Below are 21943 nucleotides of genomic sequence, written 5' to 3'. Positions count from 1 at the left end.
CCCACAGAAAACAGCATTGGATTACAGATGGGCGAGCAAGCTCCCAGCAATTGCATGCAGGCAAGCAAATTCCATTGTGCTTGCCAAACATAGTAGACATCTCCTGTAAACTCCCCTCTGCAGCGTTTTATCCACTTCCATTCCTTCTTGGGTTGCAGCTCCTCCCATGCGACACTGAGGTAGGGCAGTTCATGCCTTGACTTTCCGTCTCTCTCTCTCTCTCTCTTAACCGTTGAAAGTAAAAAAAGAAATGCTGTCACCGGTCATAATGTGAGGCTCTTTTCCACACACAGCGGTGATCAAAGATAGAACAACGCTTCCGCTGACTGATAAACCACTGAAAAGGTTGCACCTATTTGAATTTGTGAGAATGAAGATGGGACCGTTGGCCATTTCGTTTTGGAGTTAGCTGTTTATATATTCAGCTGTAAAGCAGCAATGCACAGCTAGTCAGCACGACCTTCCTTTTGCAAGACAGAGCACAAGGACCAAGGAACACTTTACTATGACTTACAAAATATTTGCAACTGGTACCCGCATTCATGGAATGGTTCTTTGAGTTTCGGCCAAGTAGACAAAATGATCCACAATGGACATGAAGCCAGGCAGTTAGCCAGTGATTGTGTTTTCTTTTGTTTCCCAGTTTTCACTCAGGCCTATACTTCCTGGTCCTCAAACACCTCCAGGAATAAGGGAGGGAAGAGTTCTGTGGGACATTCAACCTTCATGTGCAGGAAGCGGCTGGCATGACATGCTCCAATCATCCGTAGGTCTGTGACTTTCATCAGCAGCTTTGGCCAGAAGTGTGGAATGTTGTGTTTGCGATAGTTTATGTAGTGTTCAAACGCTAGGAGGTAGGCCTCTTGGCACTTCTCTATTTTGTCTATACAGGTCAATCCTGTTCGATCTGTAAGCAAGAACAAGAATTTGTCAATCGTGGCTTTCCAAGCCTTTTATTATTTTGTCCATTTAAAATTGGGGTAGCCACAATGCCAGCCCATAATGGTTCTGAAGCACTGAAGAAATATTTAACCATTGGACCAAAATCCATTTGTTTTAATTTGCTCCCCACCCTTTTTTATCCTCTCCATTCTGTGGAGATTTACCTTCTCTCCGTCTCCCTCAACATTGAGGTTGGAAAGAGTGTAGGATGAGCGGACTTACTCTGGTTTGATAACACTTCTGTGAAGCAACTCAACACCTTTTCCAATGTTAAAGGTGCTATATAAATGCAAGCTGTTGTTATTGGCCTCTCCCAATTTTACCTCAGATGACTAATGCCCCCACCCCTAATGTCCCCCTCCCCTCTCCAATATTCCTTCTGCTACTGCCTCCATAATCGAGGCCCCTGCAGCCCTTTATACTCGTTTCTGCCTCTAATGGAAGCTATTGGTTCAGCATTGAATTCAATATCGATGAGACTCTGCATATGAAAGTAGCTGTGGTTGTTATGAGACAAGTTATCCTTCTCCAATATCATGTGGTCAGAAGGCACACTACCAGGGTGTATCTCACTTTGTCTTTTCAGCCACTTGTGCAGGCCTTAAAAGTGATTTTTACCTTGATGCCCAGTAGATAACGTTTCTGGAAACACAAAGCTGTTTCCCCTGGCTGGAGGTTTACAACTAGGGAGTCACAGGCTCAGGATATGGGGTCAGCCGCTTATGACTGAGATGACGAGAAATTGCTTCACTCAGTGGTTCGTGAATCTTGGGAATTCTCTATCCCAGAGACTTTTAGATGCTTACTCATTGAGTATATCCAGCAGGACAACGGAAGTGCTTTAGGGATGTCCCGAAAGCATCCCTGAAGAGATCAAACACCCCTGCCGACTCATGGGAGACCCTGGCATGAGACCAACCAAAAAGGAGAAGGTTCATTTGGGAAAGCACTGAACACAACCAGAGACTTCATCAGGAACATGCAGAGGCAAAGCTGAGGCATCGGAGAGAATGCACAACCCTCCAAACAACTCATCTACCCAAGCCTCCAAGCACCACTTGCCCCGCATGTGGCAGAGTCTTAAGATTATGCATTGGACTTATCAGTCATCTCAGAACACATCAAACTGGAACGGCGGCAAATCATCCTCAATCCTGAGGGACTGCCTACAAAGGGATAGCCAAGATTGAGATTGATTCTTGGATACTAAAGGAATTGAGGGCTGGAGAGATCGGGAGGGAAAGTGGAGTTGATGTAGAAGATCATCTGTGACATTGCTGAATGGCAGAGCAGACTCAACAGGCTGTACAGCTCACTCCTGCCTTTATTTCTTACGTGCTTATGGAGTCACAATTGTGACTTGCTAGAGAGAGCGCAATCTTGTGCTGGGGCTGTTGTTGTCTTGCTATCCTTTGATGCTTGTGGTCTAAATAAGGTTGATTTCAGAGCTGTGAGAACTAAAATAAAAATATTTTGAGTTAAAAGCAAAGCAGCTTCTACAACATTAATACTTAATGCTGAGGAGCTTTACCTGAGGACATCAATAAAACTGCCTGGAGTAGTGCCACCTCTGTGTCATCCAGGTTGAAGGCAGCTAAAGATTTGCCCAGCTCAAATATGGCATCTGAGACAACCCCTAGCCCTCCGTTTTTCAGTTGCTCTCTCTTCACGGCCATCTCTCCATTTAGTGTCAGTGTCTCACTCTCTGCATCATAACGGACAGCAGCTCTCAAAGACATTATCTCCATGCAACAGCCCTTCAAAAGGATGATCTGGTCTTCACAAGGCAGCTGAACAAGACAGAACACAACAAAAAAAATAGCTTCATCAGCAAGAAGTTAGTAGCGGGACCAACATTCTGTCTTGGAACACTGGGGGAAGACTTCCTCTGGTCAATTAATTAGGGCCATCTATAAGGATAGGTTATGATTTCACACAGAAACCCTTTGCTGATGGCATATCTTATTTCTCATTTTTCACTGGCATCCACTTCTATACAAATGTCAAATTGCCCTTCCCTCCTCTCTGTGCTTCAAACTTTTATTCCCTCTTTTCCTGAAGGCACTTACTTGTACTGAGGCACAGGGTACCTGATGGGCTTAATAATCCTTCTCCACATGTGAAGCCCAGATGGTAGATATCACCAAGCTAACTGACGATGGGGTTTCACAGCCCAACCTGATTCTGCCCTCACCTGCCAGCCTCAAGTGCTCACTTTCTAGCAGGTTGGAAGGCGAATTGGTGAGAATTTTGGTCTGGGCAAAGTTGGTGACTACAGGTGTCTATTCCTCTGGTCACTGTAGTGAGCAACAAAGCCAGTGTGAATCTATAAAAATAGTGTCCCAGTTTCTCATTCATTTGAAGTGACCGAGGGATATTTACCTGCAAATTACCAATTGTATCACTTGTCACATGATTGGCTGGACCTCTTTAAGGAAATCTGGTAGAATATCTTGCAAGGCCCTTCATCAGATAACCTGCCAAAGTGTGCACACTTTCTGTCCCGTACCTCCATTCCTCCCCTCGAGGAGAGGCAATCAAACAGGGCAATGAAATCATTCAGGGCTAGAGACCGCAGGCAATGAAAAGGCAAACACATAGATAGAGAAAAATATCACCGTGAATTGAAAGATGGGCTCCTGTCAAATTTCTTCTAAAGGTTTGCTTTGACATTTTTATTAAAGTACATGGCCTTCTCTCAAGGTTTGGCTCAACTGGAACCATAATCCCCACAAATTATGGGGTCACAGATTCAGAATAAGGGGTTGACTATTTAGCATTGAGATGAGGAGAAATGTCCTCCCTCAAAGGGTTGTGAATCTGTGGAATTTGAGACACCAACAAGCTGTCGATACTCAGTTGTTCAGTATATTCAAAACAGAGGTTGATAGATTTTTGAGTACCAAGGGAATTAAGCGATATGGAGATAGTGCGAAAATGCAGAGTTGAGGTAGAAGATCAACCATCTTGTTGAATAGTGGAGCAGGCTCAAGGTGTCAACTTTTTTAACAAATTGGTTCATGGGATGTGGGCATCGCTGGCTAGGCCAGCGTTTATTGCCCATCCCTAACTGTCCTTGAACTGATTGGCTTACTAGGCCATTTCAGAGTCAACCACATTGCTGAGAGTCTGGGGGTTATTGAATTCAAATTCCACCATCTGCCATGGTGAGATTCAAACCCAGATCCCCAGAGCGTTACACTGGTCCTCTGGATTACCGGTTCAGTGAAAATATCACTACGCCACCGCCTCCTCATCAATGAATAGTGCTGTCATCGTGCAGCATGATAACATTCTGTTGGATCATGGCAGGAAGGCTAAATAGCCTTGGCTTGTCATTCGTTACCTCTTTGTGCCCAAGTTAAGAGGCCCATTAGCAGAAGTGTCAAGCCGGCTGCTTGCCTGCGGCATATGAGCCTCTGGTAAAGTTTTTGTTGCAACAAATGTCCTCTAATCTTTATTGGCGTGAAGCATTTTGCTCCAATCTATTATTTTTATAGTAATTATGTATTTGGCAGGGATGCCGCTGCTACAGTTGCCAACTCTGGTTGGACATATTCCAGGAGGTTTCATCACATGACACCCCTGCCCCCACGCTACTGCTTTCAGGTGGCCAACTGGAAAGAGAACAGGCTTGTCATTACCTGATTGGATTATTTCTGACTGCTAGGCAAACAGCTTATTCTCCTCCGTGATTATTACTAAGCAAATAAAAGCATTCAAAGAAAATTTTTAAAAACCCACGATTTTTAATGCCTCTGTGATTGTTCTTCTGGGTTGCCTGTTGCAGTATCCTGGAGATTAATTTCTAATTCCTGTTGACCCCAGGGCAATCCTGCAGGGTTGGCAGTCTAGATGCTGCACCAGTTAAAAGAGTTGGCAAGGGACTGTAATAGGTGTCCCATTGGTCAGAATGAGGGGTCCTACTACTAGGGCTTCCAGCAGGTGAGTCTCTGAGGCTGGCTGAAGGGAGGGGAGATGTCTCCCCAGGGCTTGCCCCTTCCACTGAGGAAAATCTGGGCCTCTACCATCATATCCCGGAGACTACTGCCATCTCCCAGGCGATGGGACCAGGACGCAGCAGCAACCAGGGTGGAAAAAAAAAAGCCACTGGCTTTGCCCCCTCCTGTCTGCCATTTGTGAGTGTTGAGAGGGAATTAGTGAACATTGGTGATGGTAACAGAGGGGAGCGGTGAGGTGTGGGAGGAGGAAAATCCCAGTTGGGCCAGTAAGCTGTCAAAAAAGGCCATGCTGACCAACTTCTCCAACACTCTCGGATGCAATCCCAATGGAAATTTGGGCTTGATTTAAAACAGCTTCTTAAATTCAGTCACTTAACATTCCCAGAACTAAGGATTCACTCACAAATCCCAGGATTTGTGGCAGCTTTGATTCTTAACGCAAGCAGTTCACACGGGAAATTTAAAATGTTGGAAATGACATAAGCCTTGAAAATCTTGCCAGGGGCAAGTCAACCATGTGTGATAACAACACTGTGCGCTAAAGATAATGAGATTCGATTGTGACAATCATAGTGTTTTCAAAATAACTTGAATGAAAATGCTAAACAGTAGCAGTGCCCCCTCCCGATAATCAATAAGTTAAAAATAAGGCAGAGGCAAAGTCAGGAACATTTTCAATGAAAAAAATACCTCCGAGAACATTGGTAGCTTTTTGGCAAAATCCACAACTCTGGTAATGGCTGGGGTGATAATCCTGGTGAATTGACTGAAGGCTTCGAGATCCACTTTATCTCCTTCTGGTGTAGTAGCCATTGGAGATTGGCCGATGTCTTCTGGCTGTGGGCATAGATTATAATAAATGAGAGGCACTCTGGAAATTATGCTGGATGGCAGTAAAGATTATTGGGAGCGCTTGAGCTGATGTCATCACGAATACTCCACTCATAAACATGGTCATTAAACCCAAGGGCACCCGAATAATTGCAAAGGCTTTAAATCTTTGAAAAGGGTCTCACACCCAACTAGCGTCTATATAGCACTTTTCATGACCCATCAGGCATCTCCAAATGCTTTACAGCCAATTAAGTAATTTTGAAGTGTAATTCCTGTTGTAGGAAATGCAGCAGTCAATTCGCACGTGGCAAATTCCCACAAACAGTAATATGAGAACGACTGGAAAATCTGTTCTTTTGTCATGTGATTGAGGGATAAATATTGGCCAGGACACTAAGGATAACTTCCCTGCTCTGCTTCAAAATAGTGCCATGGGATTTTTTACATCCTCCAGGGGAGGTGATGGCATAGTGGTAATGTTGATGGACTGACAATCCACGGACCCAGGGTAATGCTCTGGGGGCCAAGGTTCAAATCCAGCCACAGCAGATGGTGAAACTTGAATTAAATGTCTGATGATGACCATGAAACCATTGTTGATTGTCGTAAAACCCCCTCTGGTTCACTAATCCCCTTTAGGAAGGAAATCTGCCATCCTTACCTGGTCTGGATGTGACTCTACATGTGACCACAGACCTGTGGTTGACTCTGAAATGGCCCAGCAAGCCATTCAGCTGTTACAAAGTCACAAACGAGGAATGAAACAAGATGGACCACCTGGCATTGAAACACTGTGGGCGTAACTAGACTGAAGTGGTTCAAGAAGGCAGCTCACCACCACCTTCTCAAGGGCAACTAGGGATGGGCAATAAATGCTGGTCCAGCCAGCAAAGCCTACATCCTGAGAATGAACAAAAAAAACCTGAGCAGGCTGAACCTAGGTTTAACATCTCATCCAAAAGATTGCACCTCAACTAGTGCAGCACTCCCTCAATGCTGCAATGGAATGAGAGCCTTGATTTTCACAATTAAGCTCTTGAGAGGGCCTTGAACGCAGATCTTTGTGACTCAGAGGTGAGACTGCTGTTTACTGAGTCACAGCTGACACTGACAAACTGGCCATAAAGTCATAAACTTAAGTGTATTTCGACATCAAGTGCACATATTCTCTCTGCTCTCTGGTACATTGTACTTAACTCAGTTAATTCTCTGGCACTCTCTAACTATTCTGTTAGCTCTCACGTACTTCAGTAAAGTACTTGTACTGTGTATTTACTGTCTCATCTCCCTGACTGTGCATACCTATTAATTCAGCCCTCTTGTACGCTGTACTGATTCATCCAGCTTCCTCCCAGTGTCAATAAGGGCTTCAAAATATGGCCCCTGATGAGGCCATCGACATTCTAAAGATATTGGAGAAATCAGCAGGATGTGTGAGTTTAATGATGCTTCTTTGTAAATGCAGAACCCTATTTTTTGAATAGGGAGTGCTGATTCCATCATTGCTTTAGGGGAACTGCCAGGTAGCGAGGGAAAACTGAGAGGGACATAGTTGGAAGTGATAAAGTAATGCGAGTGCTTTGTGTGTGTCAGCACCGATGACACGACCTGGGGTTGTATTCCCGGGAATTTAGAAGAGTAAGGGGCGACTTAAAAGAAGATTTCAAGATAGTAAAGAAAACTGATGGGGCAGATAGAGAGAAACAATTTCTGCTGCTTGAGGAATCTGGCACACAGGAATAATTAAATTAGAGTCAGACCTCTCAGGAGTCAAGTTAAAACGGCTTCTACACACAAAAGGCGGAATTTTACGGCCCTGTCATGATGGGGCGGGGCTGTAAAATGCGACGAGCCGTTCAAAAGTCCATTGACTTCTTCGGGACCTTAAAATCCCGCTGCAAAATTCCACCCAAAGGCTGTTAGAGGTATGGAACTCTCTTCCACAAATGGCAATTGATGTTAAATCAGTTGTCAGTTTTAAAACGGAGATTGATAGATTCCTGTTAACCAAAGGTATTAAGAGATTTGGGCAAAGGAGGATATATGGAGTTACGTTGCAGATCAGCCGTGATCTCACTGAATAGTGAAACAGGCTCATGGGGCTAAATGGCCAACTCCCATTCCTATGTTCCTATGTGTGCTAATGTGAATTCAACTTTCTCACACTGCGGGGCTCAGTATGATCTCCAGGCCAAATCTCCCAAAGGTATCATTGGAATTCACCAAACCATTTAAAAAAATTAACAGAAGTAAACAAAGGAACGATCAATCAAAATTTCTTCTGAAACATTGTCCCCTTAAGAACAAAAAAAATTCCACACTCGATAATGTTCTTTTGCAGATTAAGTCTAAGAAATTGATGCAGCCTTATGTTGTATATGCCTTTAAGCACTAGCAGCATGCCATTGTAATAAAAAGGTGTTCGGCAGAACAAGGGTTAATGTGGGACTGTAGAATAGGGCCACCCACAGCATGGTGTATACAGTCACATGATAGTTGACTTTGGGAGTAGAGTCTGGAAGGAGCCAGCATGGACGCAGTTCCCATAGATGGTAGTACCTGGGATATGTACATAGTTATGGGTTAACAATAAATGAGGAGGTTGATGTGCAGCACAAACACCAGCATGGAGTTGTTGGGCTGAATGGCCTGTCTCTGTGCTGTAAATTCTATGTGAAACAGATCTCTGATCCCATTAGCTCTTCGCTGCCTCTGGGAACTGAACATTCCCCAGTCACAATGAAGAGAACAATATGGTGAGATTCATCTGCACTGTATTTCATTTCAGGGTCAAGAGATTAAATGACCACCCGTTTCCCTCTAACCATAATTAATGGAAAGGAAATTAAGATTTCACCAGTGTGTAAAGATTTATGTTGTAATTCTAGCAGCAGTCAGTTTCTCTGGGACACTCATTCAGTGCTTTTATTTATTTCAGTCCTTATCTGTTTGAAATCTGTAACAACCTGGAGATTGAAGAGAGGCTATCGGATTACTAGATCATGATAAATGAAGAGTTATTTGAGCTTGGCAGGAGGCTGCAGTTTTTGGTCCCTGAAATGGAAGAGAATCCTTGATGCATATTCACCTCCTTGGTTGTTAATTTGAACAGCTCTTTCCTGGCATGGTCTTCTGACAGAGGTATTTGAATCTGCTCCCTGGGCATAAACTAATTCACTACAAAGCCAACATCTTTAGAAATTTACATCCTCAAATCAGGGGAGTTTCTGCACATTGTGACTTTTGAGGAACTTAACAGCACAATGTACTTTCAGTCAGGGGACAATACATAGCGGAGCTCAAAAGTAGAGGTTGCAGGGCACCTCTCTGCAGATGTGGTAACTGGATGTATAGTCATTCCCTCCTGCTGATCACAGGTCATGTGATGTACTGTGGTGGCGGGGGTGGGGGGGGGGGGGCTCCAGCCATTGAGCTCTTGGCACGGGCAATCCGCGAGGTGGGCTACTCCGATGAGAGATCCAGTCAAGCGTGCGAACATTGAAAATGTCTCTGTAATAAAGTTTAACTGTTTCTTGACAAAACCAGTCTGCTCCACAGACTCATCACATCTGGCGACGAGGGTTGGGATCAACTTTGACTCTGCACCTTGTCCTGTTACTTTAAAGAAAAAACTACTCACCAGTCATGCTGCTGTTTGGAAGAATCGACCCATATGATGCTAATATTGAAGATTGGAGCCGGTATGTTGAGCACCTCGGATTTTACTCTGTAGCAAATGAAATTACCACCGAAGAAAAGCAGAAAGCGATCCTCTTAAGTGAATGCGGCAGTGAAACATATAAACTCGACTGGTAACCTGACTGCCCCGGGCGTGCCCAGTTCCAGTCATACAGCAAGTTAATGAACCTAGTGAAAACACACATCAAGCCGAGGCTATCCGTGATAATGCAGCGTTTTAAATTCAATTCAAGAGTTTGTGCCCCGGGAGAGTCCATCGCAACCTATGTAGTGAACCTCAAGCAGTTAACAGAATACTGCGAATTTGGAGACGTTTTAAACGATATGCCATGGGACCGATCGGTATGTGGAGTCAAGAACGACGCCAAACAGCGCTGATTACTTGCCAAGGTCGATAGCGATTTTTAATGCACCCTAGAAATTTCCCTTGCCATGGAAAGTGCTATAAGAGACTCGCAGGCTTTGCAACACATGGATAATGGCGCCGTACTTCATGTTGGGTGGGAACCTGCTGCTGAGCGTGACGCGAAAACCAGACCTGCAGAATTAAAGCGCGATTCAAAGGCCATTGGGAGAAACATTGAAGCCTAACAGAAACGCTTCAGTATCAGCTTCAAGACAAAATTGCTATAGATGTGGAGGTGATCATGGAGCAGACACCTGTAAATTCAAAGGGGCAGAATGCCATTACTGTCATAAAAACGGTTATGTGGTTAAGCAATGTCGGACAAAGTTGAAGCAGTCTGCAAAACAGCAAACAAACATGATACAAGTAACAGGTACAGCAAAAGCTGAAGCTGCTGCTCCTGATATTTACTCCTTATATAGCGTGGATGCTGTGAAGACTGAGCCTATTATGGTGACAGTACAAGTGAATGAGAAGTCACTGACAGTGGAAGTGGATACTGGTGCCTCAACTATGGTGGTCGGAGAACACATGTTCAGGTACCTTAATGAAGGAAGACAGCCAATAAACTTGGAGTGGACAACCGCTAAATTAAGAACTTGTACAGGAGAATCTATTCAGGTAAAAGGCATCGCCACTGTCCCAGTCTCTTACAAGCAACAGACAGCACAACTGCCTGTAATAATAGTGAATGGAGAAGCACCCAGTCTTTTAGGTCAGAATTAGTTACAGAAGATCAAACTCAACTGGTTTGAGATATTTCACCTAAAATCAGATGGAATCCCAGAACTTCTAAGGAAATACAACATGGGTTCTTGGGGTGAGTTAGGATAATGGAAGGGCCTTCACATACTATAGGGATCTCTCAGGTCCAAGTTTGTTCCTCTGGAAAATTATGAAGAGAAGTGAGATGAATTTAATGTCACTCTGAACAAAATGAAGAAACAGTTGGCAGAGAAGGTCCAGCAACGCTGAGTAGTCCAGGAGGAGGCTAAGAGATTCAAGGAAGAGACTGAAGACCTGAAGAACCAGCTGAATGAAACAAAAGAGACCTTGAAAGGAAAAGTTGTGGAACTTTCCAAGATGCAAGTGGATAATGAAGCCATGAGTAGCACAATTACAGAACTGAAGCAAGCTAAGAATTCACAAGGGAGAGACCTGGCCAACTGTGAAACCAAAGTGAAGGGCAAGGACAAGCTCTGCTGCAGACAGAGAAAGAAAAGACAGAAATAAGATTGGAAATGCCAAAAGGACAAAGTCCCCCAAAGCAACTGAGAGTACCGTTCCTCAAAACATGACAGAACGTGTTCTGGAAGGATTGTCTGGGCTCCGAGAGCCATTGTTTCAGAGACTGGTCTATTATCTTTCCAAATATAAAATTGTCTGTAAGCTTGTAGATCACATTCATGCCAGAGAGGCATTCCAACAATTAACTGATCAACCTGTAATTAATGTTTAACCGTCGACTTCTGAGGTGTGTGATCGACCTAGAACAGACATTCCAGATGTTTCAGGAGAGTTGCCAAATCCTGAACTGCCTACTTCTGATGATGTGCCTCATAGCGCAGCTCCAGATCCTGTCGATCCTGGAGGAACCTCCAGTGGCAGAGTGACGCCACTCTAGCCGCCTAAGAAGAGCACCTCAGAGACTTAAAATCTGAAATTGTATATATGTTTGTTGGATTGTTTAAATGCTTTTTTTCTGTAAAGAGTAATAGTAGAAAACTAAAGGGGGAGGAAATGTGGTAAATCGATGTATAGTTACTCCCTCCTGCTAATCACAGGTCATGTACCATGGGGGCTCTGACCAGTGAGCTCCTAGCGAAGGCAATCCGCTGGACTGGCTTCTCCGGTGAGAGATCTGGTCGAGCGTGTGAGCACTGAAAACGTCTCTGTAGTTAAAGTTCTAACTGTCTCTTGATGGAATCTGTCTGCTCCGTAGACTCATCAGAAAATGTCTCTTGTGATTGTGTGCCTCAGTTCTTTACCTATTAGCTCTAGGTTCTCAGTGGGGCCAGGATACGAGGGCAAGGATGTGAGAGGGCCAAAGGCTGGTTTTTGTGCACTGGTGCAAGTCAGGTCAAAATGGTTAAGAACTGTTGTAAATCCTGTCCGAATGATGATGCTGTAATTTTTCATTTGCTTCTTTCTTTCCACAGCCTCACCAGTGTAGGGAGGACACGTGGTTTGTGTGTGGGGGGGGGGGGGGTGGGGACTGTGGTGCTGCACGAATTTGTGTGTAGAAATTTAAAGAGAGGCAGGCAATGAAAGAGATCTGGAGGGATCAAAGGGAAATTAATCCCTCCAGCCCTGGGAAATATTCAAAGGGCATGTCATTGCCACAGGTTGACTCTGCCAAGGGTGAAGCGGGAGAGAGCTAGGAAGTGATTGGTGAAGATGATGGGCAAGACAACCCTAGGTGTGGGTTACAACTCTGTAGGTGAGTGATGGAGCAGCCCAGCACCTGGGCCCTGGGCTGGTTTGATGAAGGTGGAGATGGTTGTAAGAAGCTTGGCCTCTTCTTGCCATTCTTTGGCACCATCTCCATGAATCACCGTGGCAGCATGGAAGGAGAGGGAGGCTACTTTGAGCTGATGCTGGTGCCATCAGCTGCTGTACTTCTCCTGTGGTGCATGTTAACAGCAAGTTTCCTTACAATAGACGACACGGTTCTGACTCTCTCTTCTCATTTAAGCTGCTCTTTAAAACTTACCTCTTTGATCAAGCTTTTGACCACCTGTCCTACTTTCTGCTTATGTGGCTCAGTGTCAAATTTTACTGAATAACGCTCCTGTGAAACGCTGTGGGACATTTTATTATGTTAAACATTCCGATATAAATACAAGTTGCTTGATCGTACAGAACTTGAATGATGCTGAAAAGAGAGATGTGTTGCTGAAGTTTTTTATCTTGCACTCATCAGGACAAATGCAAGAATGCCAAATTTCGCACAATCACAACCATTTACATTACAGGAGAAAAGCCTTTCCTTGTTTGATTGTTTGAAATTTGGTATTCTTGCATTTGTCCTGATGTGTGCAAGATGAAAAGCTTCAGCAACACGCCTCTCTTTTCAGCCATATTTAAATACAAGTCATTGATGTTGACACAGGTCCCATGAAGACGCTTTCCCACAGGTGTTACGAGGTAATGCCTACAAATAATGGTTGGCGACATTTTAACAGGTGTGCCTAATGTTTACTCTCGCATGTAGTTCCATGTATAGGAATGACATGGGAAACCACTGAGTATCCATCCAGCATAACAACCAAGTCAACAGTGGTTCATTTGGTGGCACTCTCACCACTAAGTCTCAATGTTATAGGTTCAAGTCCAACTCCAGAGACTGAAGCACAAGCTCTAGGCTGATACTTATAACAGTACTGAGGGAGTGCTGCAATGTCAGAGGTGCTGTCTTTCTGGTGAGATGTTAATCTGAGGCCCTGTCTGCCCTTTTAGTTAAAAGATACCATGGCAATATTTTAAAGAACAACAGGTGAGTTCTCCCTCGTGCCTTAACCAATATTTATCCATAAACTAGCACATCTAAAACAGATTATATGGTCCAAGAATCATTAAGATGCAGGAGGCCATTCGACCCATCAAGCTCATGATAGCTCTCTGCTGAGCAATCCCATCAGTCCCATTTCCTGCTCTATCCCCATAGTTCTGCAAGTTTATTCCCCTCAAGTACCTATCCAGTTTACTTTTGAAATTACTTTACCACACTCAGAGGCAGCGAGTTGCCAGTCATTATCACGTTGCTGTTTGTGGGAGTTTGCTGTGTGCAAATTGGCTGCAACATTTCCTACATCACAACACTGACTAGTCTTCAAAAGTACATTACTGCTATTTTTGGAAGCCTGGGGCTGTGAAAAAGCTCTATAAAAATGTAACCCTTTCTAAAGGCTGAAGAGCCATCCAGCAATAATGGTTATTCCCGGCCCCTACGTGTATCTGTGCAGTCACGACCCACTGTGAGAACTGGAAACTCCACACATGGTGATCCTCTGCCACAGTAAAGTATGTGTCACTATTCGCACAAGGGCGTATGGTAGTTTCAGCAGGTTGGCATAAAGCGCCGCTGGTACAACCTGACCTGCTGGAACTGCTCTGCTGGCCTTCCCAGAAACCTGACATTCCCAGTGGCAAACCTACCGGAGGCACTCATGGAATTGGAAGAAAGAAATACGGACAGCGGGGCAATCCCCACAGAGACTAAGGAAAACCCAAAATATTTGAAATAATCGGGAGTTGGAATGGCTTTAAAATGTAATTCTCTTACCTTGCCCTTCAAATGAACTTTTGTGCGTGATTCCTTAATGGCTATGGATGTCAATTGAATATGTGTGATTTGGAAATAGGAATGTAAAGACAATTGTTCCCCCATTTTATGACTGGAAGAAAGTACAGGGCAGGTACTCCAGTTGCTGTGCTTAAGGATTTTTTGTTTATATTTATTCTCTCATGGGAAGTGGGCATCACTGGCAAGTGGGCCTCAATGCCCTTGAACTGAGTGGATTGGCACACCATTCTGGAGGGTCGCCAAGAGTCAACCGCGTTGCTGTGGGTCTGGAGTCATGTGTAGGCCAGAGCAGGTAAGGTCGGCAGATTTCCTTCCCTAAAGGGCATTAGTGAACCAGGTGGGTTTTCACAACAATTGACAATGGTTTCATGGTCACCATTACTGAAATTAGCTTTCCAATTCCAGATTATTACTTGAATTCAAATTCCACCAGTTTCTGTGGTGGGATTTGTACCCTTGCCTCCCCCACCCATCCCTCCCAAAACATTAGCCTGGGTCTCTGGTTTACTAGTCCAGTGACATTACCACTACGCCACCATCTCCCCCAAATTTGATTGCCTGGGCACAGCAAATACAGGAAACTTGGGGTAGGACGAGTGCCTGGCTTTAACTGAGCCCTCCTCATTTTCTGGCATTCACCGCTCCCCAGGAAATCTAAGATGTCCGAGCATCAGAGACCAGCAAAGCAGCGCTATTTTTAACATTGGTGTAATTGTGGACATTAAGCTTTACCAGAAATTTCCGTTTCTGCTTCCAGTGGCTACCCTGTGCGTTGGTTGTCATGTGTGCTTCCGTGGCAACCCTGATGAGCTCCCATTCCTCGGTGGTAGGCTCGGGCCTGTTCTGCATGGTCTTCACCACCTCCTCTCGCCTTCGCTTCTCCCGGTTCTCTTCGATCAGCTTCCTTTTCGCGATGCGTTTATCGTCATCCAAAACCACTAGATAGGAATAGAAAAAAAAACAGCTCACGGTCAATCTCTCCGCCCAGCATTTCCCGGGAGCCCACACTGATAATACTGAAATTGATAAACTGATAAATACTGAAACATTTTAAGGCCAGCATTAAAGCTGCACCAACTTCCCCAACGATGGTGAAGAGGTCACATATCACCCTGGAAAATAAAAGTCTAGATGGAACAAAGATGTACAAATCACTAAAGGTTGAGACGCGGGTCAATAAGGCCCGAACGAAAGTAAATAGGTTTGTTCTGAGAGGGACAGAATTAAAAAGTTGAGAACTTATGTTAAACCTTTATCAAACTTTTGGTGAAACCACGCTTGGAGTGTTGTGTGGAGCTCTGGTCATCATGAAATCAAAAGAATATAGGGTGGAATTTCACAGCCCTGCCTGGGAGCAGGCCAGAGGGCCGTAAAAAACAGTTGCCATGGTGGTGGAGCCATGCCCGTTGCCTACCTATTTCCACTGGCATTTTGCCAGCAACAGGGGTAGGGGGTTGGGTGATGTATTCGGGAAGATTGCCCTCTCCCCTTGGGCCAACTGAGACCCTTAAATGGCCAATTAGTGGCCACGTGTCCACACTACATGGTGGCTGCCTTTTTTAGGGGCTGAAGGAGGGGTCTCTCCAGTTCAGGCACACTGTGTCTAATGGAGAAACCTGCCCTCCCCCACCCCCCTCTGCGACCCCACCCCAACAGTACTCCCCCACCCCGCGTGTTTTACCTCTGCCCTGCCTTTCTGAAACTGGCCCCCAATCTCCCTGCTGGGCCTGCCAGTTTGTATTTACATCCCACTCTAAGCAGTGGGAAGCTGATTAAAGTCAAGATTTTCACTTGGTAAGGCCCTCCTTGGCATGGACACATGTTCCCTGCCTAATTAATAGTGGTGGGCGGATTCTTAAGCCTGGAGAGCCAATCAGAAATCTAACTGGCTGCCTTGTAGGGGTGGGTGGTCTTCCCGGGACCGAACTCAGGGTAAGGCCCAGAAATTCAGCCCAGGGAGCCTGTGTGTGTGGGGGGGGGGCGAGCAAAATGAGAAATCATCATTACAAGATAGTCACTAAGAAATCCAATAAGGAACTCAGTGATATCTTCTCTATCCAGAGAGTATGGTGAGAATGTGGAACTCGCTACCACAGGCAGTAGATGAGGTGAACGTTGTAGATGCATTTAAGAGGAAGCTCGGTAAGCAGATGAGGGAGATGAAGTAGAGGGTGAGGTGAGGAAGGATTTGAGGGGGTCTGAGTGCAGCATAAATGCCGGCATAGACTCATTTGGCTTAATGGTCTGTTTCTGTGCTATGTGTTCTATGTAATTCTATGTGTTAGTGGTACTAGTTACACTAAGGGCAGGATTTCACAGGTGGGAGGGTTTACTGCCACACCACCAAAGAAACGTCACTGTGAAACCTGACCCCACAGCTACTGAGTGCTGGAAGAAGCGTTAAGAGACCCAAGGTGCGACTTCTGCCCCCTCCTGGGGAGGAAGTCCTGCCTCCGAGAGTTGCTGTGTCAATTAATCAGATGGCCAGCAGCTCTCTGGTCCCAGCAGCAGTACTGGGAGTGGCGGCCACTGCCAAGACCGCACCCAATCCCAGCGAACAAGAGCCAGGAGCCGGAAGAGAGATAAATTGCTGGGGGGTGGGGGTGTGTGTGTGTGTTCTCAACGGGGTCAGGAGGGGAGACTCCATGGGAGAGGGGATGGTGAGTGAGGAGGGGGGTTGGGGCCTGAGGTGCAAAAGCCCAGGGTGGGGTGCGGTGGGGGTTGGGGTGTACGTGAGGGGGCACCCAGTGGGGGGCAGGGCTTGGTGGGGTGGAGGGGGGGCGGGGGGGGGGGGGGGGGGGGGGGGGGCCCGAGTGGAAAAGTGGGCCCGTGAAGGAAGCAACTCGCTCCTTTCCCACTCGAGGCGCCAGGCAGGCTCACGTGCTAGGCTTACCATCCATCGCCAACCTCCTCCATCTGGCTGGTCGGGAGGCAGCCCTTAAATGGCTTCAATTGGCGCGAGGGGGAAGCTGGCTGTCCAAGGCCTCGCCTGCTGCCCATTAAATTGCGGGAAAGGCGCACACGGAATTTTACAGGCCCCCCCACTTGCAATCCCGCCGCAGGGGGCGGTAAAATTCTGCCCTAAGTAATACAGGTGAGCTCAATAATTTAGTGGCTAATTGGTGCTGATCTATCAGATGTTGGCCAAGCACAGGTTGGGTTGTTCAACCTGGTCTTAGCAGTGGTAGTGTTGTCAGTGTTAAATTTGAGACGCCTAGGGTTTAATGGAGGTGATGGGGGGTCTTGGCCTCCAGCTGGAGTGCCAGTGTGAGCCCCGCGGGACGCCCCCCCCCACCCCCACAAAGGAGCGGGGTCCTTGATCCCCGAGAAGGCCTGCCCTCCTAACTGGACAGCGATGGGCCCTCATGGGGATCGAGGATCCCAGGGGTGGAAGTCCCATCTGCTAAGAGCTGGGGGGCCAATCAGAGGTGGGGGAAGCGGGTGAAGGGGGATTGGCAGCAAGGGCAGGGGGTGGTGGCTGTCTGCAGCAACTGCCCCCACCCCAACGCCAGGTCCCTCGATCAGACACTGAGAGCCTTTGAATGAGAGACTCCCTCCCACGCTGGGAGCCCACACGCAAACCTGCAAACATTTGTTTGTCCTGTTCCCTGCATGGCAAACCCAACCCCCACACCCCCCCCTGCATTAATACCAATGGCAGCGCGATGAGACCTTTGAGTGAGGATTAGTTGCCCACTTGAGGGATTTGATTGGTGACGTACACAGGCCCTCCCACCACAGACTTAATGGGGGTGGAGGAGGGAAGGTGGTAGGGTCCCTATCTACCATCCTCCCGGCTAATAAAATGCCCTCCTGCCACCAAACTCGCCACAGGGCTGAGCATCAAATTGTGCCCGCTGGTTTGGGAAAGGTGTGAGAAGTGTGGAGCCCCCTGTGGCTGGAAGTATGGATCAATCGTCTGCGCATCTCGTTCATCATGGTCCAGATTTATCACAAAGGCAAACGCATTCAAAGTGTTTTCGAGGTTGTGTTCGATTTGGGAAGGAGAAAGAATATTTGTTAAGGGGCTGAGGTTGCCGCAAGGTGGCAGGAAGCAGGGGCCCGGACTGATTTTGGGGTTGGGAACCTGTCACCGGTGGGAAGCTGATTAAAGTTAAGACTTCCATGTATGTGAGGCCTTAACTGGCATGGAGACAGGTTTCCTGTCCATTTAAGGGCGGTGGGTGGGCCCTTGAAACTGGAGAGCCAATCAGTGTCTGTGACAACCTTCTGGACTCAACATTATGTTCATAATTGAGGTCATAACAATTCCTTTCAATTTTTTTATAAACAGCTGGTTATGACGGTCATTTAATCTCACTGGTTTTCCACCTTATCCCTGATCCTCCCTTTTCCTTCTTTATCCCCTCCCAATCCTTTCCCTGACTCCGCACTTGCTTAAAGCTGTTTACATGTGTGACATTTTCCAGTTCTGATGAAAGTTCACTGGCCTGAAACATTAACTCTGCTTCTCTCTTCACAGATTCTGCCTGACCTGTTGTGTATTTATAAAATTTTCTGTCCATGGAGCATAGATCCTTTGGACTGACTCCCAACTGAGAAACTCCTGTGGCACAAAATCCACCCTGTAGAGTCCCGTTATCAGTGGAAATACTTTAATTTTTAGAGTCTTTCCAAGGATATCCATGTCTGTAAGATCTCCTTGTCACTGAGCATTCTTTCACAGTCAATGTCGATCCATAGAATATACACAAGGGAGGGCTCCTGGCAATGTGTCATCCAGCCCGTGAGATGGTTTAAGGATTTATAAATGGGCTAAGTGCTTTGTATTGTCCCGCAGCACTCACATCCAAAGAGGATTAAAATGCTGGTGCTTTACCTGGGCGTATTTTAAATAGAATTGAATTCAGACATTTCTTTACTCGAATCCAACAAAACAGTAGACAGAACCCTTTCCAAACCAGGATACCCACAGCATTAGGGTTGAGTCGCACTGAGCTGCTCAGTTCACGCATTTGTTTTTGCAAATAATCTAGTGGCGATCACATCTGGCAACAGCTGGCCTACATACAAATTCAGATTCCAAGCTTTACGTCAGTGTGGAAAGGAAAGGATTTGTTTGAGCCAAGGAAGTCAGACTGTCCACATGTAGAGTGCTTACGCCACGCAGCAAGAGGGGTAAGTCGATCGGGGAGGGGTGGAGGGAAGCCTCAGACTTCCATAAGCTGGTTAAAAATCCAATTTAAAGTGTGTCATCCTTTTGAGGGCTGGACGTTTTGACATGGTCCTCATCTATCAGACAGAAATTGTAATCTTGAGTCAGGGGAAATCCAGAAGCTCAGAATACAAGCAGTTATGTGGCTTTTTAAAAAACTTAGTCAGGTCAATGAACCGTTTTTCACACTGGATCTGGTGATTTTCATACTGCAGATTTTCTCTGCAACCTCCGTCTGAGCTTCCTTTGCTGTCAGCAGTTTTCCTGGCATTCCTCCTGGCGCTCAGTACCCCCCACCCCCAGCAGGACCTCCAGGGCAGCATTGGAGAATGGAGGAGACGGTGACATAGTGGTAATGTCAGTGGACCTGCTAATCCAGAGGCCCAGGCTAATACTCTGCGGATCATGGATTCACTAATCTCCTTTAGGGAAGGAAATTGGCCGTCCTTACCCGGTTTGGCCTACGTGTGACTCCAGACCCACAGCAATGTGGCTGACTCTTAGATGCTCTCTGAAATGTTCAGTTCAAGGACGATTAGGGATGGGCAACAAATGCTTGCTTTGCCCTCATCCCATGAAAGAATATTAAATAAAAATGTGGGGACCCCCTTCCTTCTCTTTGCACCCATGTCAATGGTTTTTAAATTTCTCTTTCTAGTCAACAGACTGTTATCCCTCAGCCTCTCCTGCTGTGAGTCTTTAAGTAGAAATTGTTCGGGATATTGTGTCACCTGGGAGTGCAGCTTTCTCTCAGACCCGCAGGCCATTACGAGAAACCCGGAGGTGTTATTTAAACGATGCCTGGCCATTAGAATTGGGCAGGCTTCCTGCTTGTGTGATACTGTGGCCTCATTCCCTTCAACCATCCTCAGTCAACAGTGATCAGCAGCGGGAATCCTGACTGAATTTCTTTTCTCCAAGCCAATTGCGATGTCCCTCCCGCGCACCCCCCCCCCCCCCCCCACTTAAGATCAGCAACTGGAGACTGTTCTATGACCTTCCTGGTCTCAAGTGTTCACCTACTTATTGGATTAACTTGATTTTAAAGCTCCCATCCTTGTTTTCAAACCCGTCCATAGCCTCGCCCCTCCCTATCTCTGCAATTGCCTCCATCCCCACAAGCCTCCGAGTTATCTACACTCATCTAATTCTGGCCTCTTGTGGTTTTAATTGCTTCATCATTGGGCAAGCCTTCACTTGCGTGGGCCCAAGCCCCAGGATTTGCTCCCAACACCTCTCCACCTTGCTTCCTTCTTCAAAATGTTCCTTAAAATCTACCTCTTTGACCAAGCGAATACTGCGGATGCTGGAAATCTGAAACAAAACAGAAATTGCTGGAAAAACTGGTCTGACCGCCTCTGTGGAGAGAGAAATGGAGTTGACGTTTCAAGTCTGTATGACTCTTCTTCGCAGCTCTGAAGCTTTGACCAAGCTGTTGGTCATCTGACATTATATATCCTGGTGTTTTGTAGCTCTTCTGCAAAGCGCCTTGGAATGTTTCATTATGTTAAAGGCGCTATATAAATATAAGCTATTGAGCCATCGGGTGGCATGGCCGGGGATGGAATGGAAATCAGTTATTTATTCTTTGCATTTCTCCCATCCCATCCTTGCCTGAAATTGTCAACTGATAGTGAGAATTCAGTCATGGAGGAGTTGGCTAACTTCTGCTACCTTGCCCAGGTTACCATCTTTCGCATGCCAGCCTAGGCTTTGACTGGTGGGAAAATTGGAGTGGAATCTAATTCTGTCCACACCCAGCAGGAAAGTGATTAGGAGCTAGGATCCTGGTGAATGATTCCTCATTGTATATTGGATAGTCAAAGAACTGCTTCTGTGTTCAAGCCATCTGACCTTTCAAAATGTTGCCATTCCCAAATTCTTATTTCAGGAAGGTGATGTAGGATGGATGGGGTCCAGGTAAGGGATGAATGTACGTTCCCTACTGCCCAGTATACATCATCTAGCCCTGTTCTTGCCCATAACTGGCCAGTTAGGAAGGAGCTTTGGTAGAACGTCTGGCTGATAAGTCTTGGTCTCGGCCCAAATTCAACACAGATGTCAGACAAGGACATACTCTTGCCAGGAACAATGTTGTAATTCTGAGCTGGCAGCCGGTCAGGAAGAAAAAAAATAGTAGAGAGGATTAAAACAATAAAACAGTACCTTTCCTCGGCCCCAAAAAGCAACTCAACATCGCAAACATGTCTGGATTTGAACAAGTTCAATACCGAGACACCTCCCCTGAAAGCTCATTCTGTCAGGGAGAGTAGGTCTGGTCTTGCTAATAATTTACTCCTCAAATCAATAGGGTTTGTAAACAATGAATATCAGATTTATTAAGTGTACAGTACCTAAACATACACTTAAAAAGCTGCATTTAAACCTTGTGAGATTATATGAGGGACTAAAGCATTCTACAGTCCTGATGCAGGAACACAGGCTGATCAGATCTCATCAAATCTAAATCCTCACTACAAGCAGCTAATTTTGCCACATTCCTCCTCTACCAAATGACAATCCACACAACTCTGCGTGACACAGTTCAGCTCCATAGACACAGATTTTGAATAAGCTCTTTACCAATAAATTTAGCTTTAACGTATTTTTCCCATAGA

General features: G+C 45.9%; 1 protein-coding gene across 1 annotated transcript in view; it reads right to left on the bottom strand.

The window, feature by feature from the left end:
* Window positions 1–359: 359 nt before the first annotated feature.
* LOC121268929 (thyroid hormone receptor alpha) overlaps window positions 360–21943 on the bottom strand; it is a 378625-nt gene continuing 357041 nt past the window's right edge. Inside the window, exons 7-10 of the mRNA XM_041173200.1 lie at window positions 14882–15087; window positions 5595–5741; window positions 2474–2732; window positions 360–907 (exon numbers count right to left, since the gene is read on the bottom strand). Coding sequence (XP_041029134.1) covers window positions 657–907; window positions 2474–2732; window positions 5595–5741; window positions 14882–15087 — 863 coding nt within the window. The 3' untranslated portion in view covers window positions 360–656. The remainder of the gene's footprint in view (window positions 908–2473; window positions 2733–5594; window positions 5742–14881; window positions 15088–21943) is intronic.

Source organism: Carcharodon carcharias, chromosome 23 (assembly GCF_017639515.1).
Source record: "Carcharodon carcharias isolate sCarCar2 chromosome 23, sCarCar2.pri, whole genome shotgun sequence".
Taxonomy (NCBI): domain Eukaryota; kingdom Metazoa; phylum Chordata; class Chondrichthyes; order Lamniformes; family Lamnidae; genus Carcharodon; species Carcharodon carcharias.
Note: the sequence above shows the minus strand (reverse complement) of the source record. Positions and strands in the feature narration are given on the sequence as shown.